We start from the raw sequence: 7,522 nt of genomic DNA on the forward strand, positions 1-7,522 counted from the left end.
AAACAAAGCAGATGCTAACTTCTATCATCATCATCATGCTCCTCACTTTGGCACTCTCAACTGCCCTGAAGAAGAAGCCAGGGCCCACTGGAGGAGTCTGGTTCTCTGGTGGGCTTGTCCAATGCTGCCCTAAAGTAGGCCGGGCTAAGAAAAGTCTGTGGGGATGTTCCGTGGAGAAATCGGGGCGGCTGGGGACCGTTTATGGACACCCGGCCGCCCCCATGCGGCTGGGGACCGTGTGTGGACACCCGGCCGCAGGGCGGCTGGGGACCGAGTGTGGACACCCGGCCGCCCTCTGGCGGCTGGGGACCGAGCGTGGACACCGGGCCGCCGGGCGGCTTGGAACTGAGTATGGATACCTCGCTGCCGAAGCAGCCATGAGTTAGTGGCCAGCTTCGGCCTCCTCAAAACTAAAAGGCCCCATTTCAAGTGCAAGCTAGCAGTATGGTATTGCAGCCTGCGGGTGGGTGGGTGGTTGGCTGCATATTTGCACTTGCATTGCAAGGAATGGTTGAGGTACAATTGAACACTGCCCTGGGACAAGGACTTGCACGGGGATAGTTGCAAGTCTGCATCTTCTGATGCGGCAAGGATCACTTCTGATGGGCACACTTTTAGGCAGTGACCTGGGAGTCAGAGATGCTTCCAGGGGTCTTCCCCATGCTGTCCCCATGTCTTTTCAGCACTGTATGCATGTGTCACACAGTACATGGCCAGATAAGGTTGTAAAATGTTAAACTGACATTTCGTGGTGAATGCATTTGTCACAGTTGAAAGCAATACAAAAGTGCAAAAACGCATAAAAAATGCTACTTGTGAACATAGCCCAAGGTGTGGAGGAGTATTTTTGTTTTTGGTTATTTATTTTACCTTATACACAAGTCTTTACCCTGGAAAAGAAATTCCTTAACATATTTCACAGGAAAAAAGTTTCACTTTTGTTTTTGAACGTTTTATTATGAGCCTGTAAAAGTGGCTTAATACCTCTGACCACGTTGTTGACAACAGTCACCTGGGGGTCAGAAATGCTTCCTGGGGTGATCCCCATGCTGGCCCCATGTCATTTGAGCACTGTCACTATCGTTTTGGGCACTTGTTAGGCTTTTAAAAGACTGCCGGGGGTGCCGCCGCAAAAATGCTCGGGTCTCCCATAGACTAACATTCGGCTCGTTGCTTGGGTCGAGCACCCCAGTATCACGGCGAGCTCGGCCCGAGCTTTGAGCACTCGAGCATTTTAGTGCTCGCTCAACACTAATCTTTACCTATGGAAGTCCTGGTATCAAGCATCAGAGTAAAGCTGGCCAACCCATTAAATGACTGTTGGCTGTAGAATGCTTTGGCCTATTGTCTGACAGCCATCTCGGCCGTCTCTCCCATAGACAGGAGTGCTTGTACAGCCAAGCAGTCTTGTGTTCTTTATGAGAAAGCCATCAACAGACATCTCTGCGGGTGGCTTATCTCTGACAGAACAATGCAATTGGAAGTACAAAATTGGACATGCCCGATCTCCATTTCCCTGATGATCAGTTTGCCTGCGCCCCCATATATGTGTGCCAGCCAAACATATGTCAAATTTAATGTGAATGGGGCCTTAAGACCCATATTCTATTGCAGGATGATAAGATGAAGCTGGTTGGAATATCAACACAATCAGAAGAGGACAAATCAGGACCTAGCCAGAAATTTTTGTCAGTGAATCCAACAAGAATTATTAGTGGAAATGGTAGAACATACAGAAAAACAGAATTCAAACCAGAGTGAATGGCAACAGAAAATTGCAACTGTAATAGAGACTTAGGGTGCCATGATTTAAGAAGGTTAATGGGACTGACATCTACAATATTCACTAGTTGCTATTGCATCTTGATGCCACCTCCCGTAGTAAGAAAGCGATGCCATCAGTTTCCACCATGAAGTACAGTATCATATCTGGCATGAAGAGAGAACTCTGTTGGCATAAGAAACGATGAATGTATTTTATTTTCAAAAGAGTAATAAAATCTAAAAACAAGCTGACTTTGTAATGGTTGATAAAATGTCTCTGGACACAATGACGTCAGTAATCGGCAGAAAAACAGTAATTTTTCGAATCTACTTGCAGGCATAATGCAGTATAATAGATTTACTGTTCTATTGTTTATTGAACCTCTGTATGTTTAAATTTAGGACAAGGAAAAAGAAGAGAATCCAGGCAAAACAAGTAAATGTCAGTTTCAATTCTACACGTCCTCAGGTAAAAGGACTTCTAATCAATAGAATAATCAATATAGTTATGGTGTGGAGAAAAGTAAGGCCTAGAGTCCCCTACTGTATTCTTGCACAAGACTAGTATCTTTAAATAGAAGGCATGTGCACGTATGTTTCCTTCACAAATGACAAAAAACAAGGTTTTAGTTATCATTTTAAAATAGTACATAAGTAGGGTTAATTTACATGACACACCATTATGCAAAAATAATATGTTGATCAATTGCTTTTTAAATTTGTAAACATGCATGAATATCTTTTCATAAAATAAGGTTGCAAAAAAACAGACTTAAAGAGATTTTTAAAGGGAATCTGTCACCATGTTTTTGCTTTCTTTTCTGAAAGCAGCATAATGAAGGAAAAGAGACCCTGAATCCAACGACGTATTATTTAGTTTAATGGGTGCAGCAGGGGTGATACAATCAGAATTTTTAGATGCAGCATGAAGCAGAGCTGAGAAAGCTAACCCCTCCCACACCACGCTCTCTATGTACATTGTCTATTGACAGTGAGCTGCTTGTCACAGGGGCAGGGGGCGTGGTCAGTCTAGCAGGTGTGTCTGGGCAGTAATAGTCTCCTCATGATAAAGCCTTCATTGTAAGTAAACAACAGCACACAGCCAAAAAAGTATCACATCCCTGAATTCTGTGTTTCAGCCTCTATCTCCTGTTGTCTTCAGATTACATAGCAAAAGCCTGCTGACAGATTCCCCTTAAGAATAAATCTTCATGGAATGATCACAATTTTGCAATGTGTATTTTGCAGCTTTCAATAATATGCATATAGCCCAACTACTAGAGTAATATATACTAAATTGTTTCACTTCATCTCAATAAATATTCTTTTTCTTTCAGATAAAAATGGACATAGTGGATATGGAGCACACATATGCCAATGTTATACCCAATTTTTAACTCTCAAGATTATGGACTTAAAAATGAAGTCTAAAGATATCTAAAAATACATAGAAAATCTTTCTTTATGGGAAGATAATAAAGTTGAATAAATTGGAATATGTTCCATGTATATATCCTATAACAAGACAAGATTATATGTCAGTGATGGTCTAAAGAAAACTGAGTGACCACCCATAATGTTACATTACTTTTTTAATTAGAAGATGTCCCAGACACTGTTGGAGAAAATTTGGCATTAAAATACAAGTAAAGGGGATGTTAATGACGGATTTTTAGCCAATTAAGCTTTTATTTGGTGTTGAATAGAATGCTGGGATACCCAGCAATAGGTAAGGAGAAGTAAGGTACCAACTGTAATGACGGCTTTGTAATGTTTTTAACTTAATACCGTTATGTATTTTCTTTATGTATTGTGAATATTTTTTTTTAATTTTCTTTATTGAAAAATAATATATATGTAGAAAAAAAGATGGTAATTTTAGCATATTGTAGTCCAGTGCACAACAATAAAATACAATACAAACAGTGAGCCGTCAAATACCCAGTTATTCTTATATACTAATAGATGTATTACAATGGCATAATCATAAGGTATAATAGCCCTCTGCAGCTTGCATTGGAGATTGCTTAGAGGCTGATATAACCATTTTATAGGCTTGTGCTGCATTAATGTAGCTTTGTCTTCACCACTTTTCTGCTGTAAACCCCTGATGGTCAAACAGCTTCCGCTCACTGGCTGCAGCCTGCACGTAGTACAAGTCATGCTAGGTCTCACTCACACCACCCTATCAATCAGACGAGTACTATATGATTTTTTATTGGATTGCACTCAAAGCAGTGTTTTTCAATGGTGCAGTGCTGATACCTAATTTTTTCACAGGACAGAATCTGTCTGTGAAAAAAATTGCATCATGCTGAGATTTCACTCTGAAATCAGAAGTGACTCGCCCATTCAAGTCTATGGGTGCGTGGAAAACATCAGACTGCACTTGGATGACATCTGAGTGCAGTCCGATTTCTGCGGACACAATGGAGAAGATGGAGAAATTTTGTTGCCCATCTTCTCCTCACCTGTGCTACGATTTTATCATCCATGAGAATCGGATCACACTAAGCTGACATTCAGATCAGAGGTTGAACATAGTGTCATTAGCATAATTGACCCGAATCTATGGTTGTGTGACCCTAGCCTTATTGCTGGAACTACTCTGAGCAGGTGAGCATACATTGGGTACTAATTGATTAGTCTTGGGTTGTCCAGTAGTGGTCATCCCTTTAAGATCCCTAATGTGCTGTCCTCTTTGAGCTTTGCACTACCTCCTCTCGTTGGTCTGATTTTGTAAATTGTGTATCTGGTTACATTATTTAGACTTTATTCTTTAATATTTGTATATCCTTTTTCAAGCCGAATGTAATATGTACCCTTTGACGATATCACGATGAATATGTAAGGGAATGATAATAAACATGAGTCTGCAATCCATAATCATCATATATTTAATCTGACTGCAGTTGTGAGACACATTAATGACATTCAGCTCATGATCATCTCTGACTATAAAAGATTACGAATTATAGCTTGTAGGACTCTTTCTTCTATGATGAAGAAGATGGTCCTTAGATTAATGCTTAGTTTTAATGAGTTCTGTGTTGGCATCTGGTATTGAAATGAGACAGAATGTGGAAAATATAAAACTCTCTCATTGCATTATTTGGCAAGTACTGATTGCTCATGCTGTGTTAAAATCAGCTAATCCCTTTGTTCCAGATGTCTTCTTGATTTTGCAGAAATCAAAACAATAAGAAATTACTTTGCATTTGTATTTTGCATCCCTGTGCATACATCTGCATTGGTTAATGGAGTTGTTGACGTTTTACATTAAATTATGCATTTTTTTAAAGCTTTACATCATATTTGCAATATATCCAATGTTTAATATTTATTCTAAACATTTAATGATTGAAGTCATATTTTCCACTGGTATATAATCGTGAAGGTTCTATTATTAATAGATTGCATGTAAACTGCATTCCACAATCAGAACAGTTTCTTCACTTTGGGAAAGCTTCAGATCTGGGATGCACAACCTTGATTAACCTGAGGTCCTCATTGTCATGTTATTATTATTATTATTATTATTATTATTATTTTTTAGAGCACCATTGATTCCATGAAGCTGTACATGAGAAGGGGTTACATACAAAATATAAATATAAATTAGAATGAACAAACTAACAATGAGTGACTGACACAGAGGGGAGAGGGCCCTGACCTTGCGGGCTCACAGTCTACAGATCTTTGTACTTTAAATGGCCGCAATAAAACTTAAGCTGCTTTGTGTCAAACTATTACACACACTGCCCAAATATGCAACATATGCACCCCCCACATATCAGACACATGCGGCACACCCAATGCTCACATATCAGACACATTCAGCACATACTCACATATAAGACACATGCGGTAAACGCACCCATATATATCAGACACAAGCGGCACAAGCACACCTCACATATAAGACAAATGCAGCACACACAACCCCTCATATACCATGGTGTGAAAAAGTGTTTGCCTCCTTCCTGATTTCTTATTCTTTTGCATGTTTGTCACACTGAAACGTTTCAGATCACAAAATAAATGTAAATATTAGATAAAGATAACACAAGTAAACACAAAATACAATTTTTAAATGAAGGTCTTTATTATTAAAGTACAAAGGAATCTAAAGCTACAGGGCCCTGTGTGAAAAAGTGATTGCCCCCTAAACCTAATAACTGGTTGGGCCACCCGTAGCAGCAACAACTGCAATCAAGCGTTTGCGATAACTGGCAATGAGTCTTTTATAACGCTTTGGAGGAATTTTGGCCCAATTATCTTTGCAAAATTGTTGTAATTCACCCACATTGGAGGGTTTCCGACCATGAACCACCTTTTTAAGGTCATAGCATCTCAATCGAATTAAGGTCAGGACTTTGACTAGGCCACTCTAAAGTCTTAATCTTGTTTTTCTTAAGCCATTCAGAGGTGGACTTGCTGGTGTGTTTTGGATCATTGTCCTGCTTCATAACCCAAGTGCGCTTCAGCTTGAGGTCATGAACAGATGGCCGAACATTCTCCTTCAGGATTTTTTGGTAGACAGCAGATTTCATGGTTCCATTTACCACAGCAAGTCTTCCAGGTAATGAAGCAGCAAAACAGCCCCGGACCATTACACTACCACCACCATATTTTACTCTTGATATGATTTTCCTTTTCTGAAGTGATGTGTTACTTCTACGCCAGATTTAATGGGACATACACCTTCCAAATGTTCAACTTGTTTCTCGTCAGTAAACAGAGTATTCTCCAAAACTATTGCCAATCATCAAGATTTTTTCTGCCAAAACTGAGACGAACCTTTATGTTCTTTTTGCTCAGCAGTGATTTTTGTTTTGGAACTCTGCTATGCATGCCATTTTTGCCCAGTCTCTTTCTTATGGTGGAGTCATGAACACTGACCTTAACTGAGGCAAGTGAGGCCTGCAGTTCTTTGGATGTTGTTGCGGGGTCTTTTGTGACCTCTTGGATGAGTTGCCGCTGCGCTCTTGGAATAATTTTGGTCGGCCGGCCACTCCTGGGAAGGTTCTCCACTGTTCCATGTTTTTGCAATTTGTGGATAATGGCTCTCTCTTTGGTTCGCTGGAGTCCCAAAACTTTAGAAATTACTTTCTGACCTTTTCCAGACTGATAGATCTCAATTAATTTGTTTCTCATTTGTTCCTGAATTTCTTTGGATCGCAGCATGATGTTTAACTTTTGAGGATATTTTTTCTTGATTGAGAACAGATGTGGCAGTAATCAGGCCTGTGTGTGGCTAGGGAAATTGAACTCAGCTTCCCAAAGATGCTATAAACCACAGTTAATTTATGTTTTAAGGGGGGGCAATCACTTTTTCACACAGTGCCCTGTAGGTTTGAATTTCTTTTTCCCTTAGTAATAAAGACCTTCATTTAAAAACTGCATTTTGTGTTTACTTGTGAAATCTTTGTCTAATATTTAAATTTGTTTTGTGATCTGAAACATTTAAGTGTGACAAACATGCAAAAGAAAAAGAAATCATTCAGGGGGCAAACACATTTCCCCACCACTGTATAAGACAAACGCGGCACATGCGCCCCTACATATCGTACTCATGTGGCACAAGCACACCTCACATATCAGACACATGCAGCATACACACCGCTCACAAATCAGACACATATAGCATACATATATAAGAAACATGCGGCGCACGCACCCCAACATATCATACACACACAGCACACGCACCCCTACATATCAGACTCATGCACCCCTACATATAAGACACATGCGG

General features: G+C 40.0%; 1 protein-coding gene across 1 annotated transcript in view; it reads left to right on the forward strand.

Moving 5' to 3' along the window:
• Window positions 1–3,867, forward strand: part of CD226 (CD226 molecule) — a 253,249-nt gene extending 249,382 nt beyond the window's left edge. The window contains exons 5-6 of the mRNA XM_073676701.1: window positions 2,167–2,233; window positions 3,102–3,867. Coding sequence (XP_073532802.1) covers window positions 2,167–2,233; window positions 3,102–3,161 — 127 coding nt within the window. The 3' untranslated portion in view covers window positions 3,162–3,867. The remainder of the gene's footprint in view (window positions 1–2,166; window positions 2,234–3,101) is intronic.
• The last annotated feature ends 3,655 nt before the right edge of the window (window positions 3,868–7,522 follow it).

The sequence above is a fragment of the Phyllobates terribilis genome, unplaced genomic scaffold (assembly GCF_046119375.1).
Source record: "Phyllobates terribilis strain yellow unplaced genomic scaffold, ASM4611937v1 Scaffold_4__5_contigs__length_816908805, whole genome shotgun sequence".
Lineage (NCBI taxonomy): Eukaryota > Metazoa > Chordata > Amphibia > Anura > Dendrobatidae > Phyllobates > Phyllobates terribilis.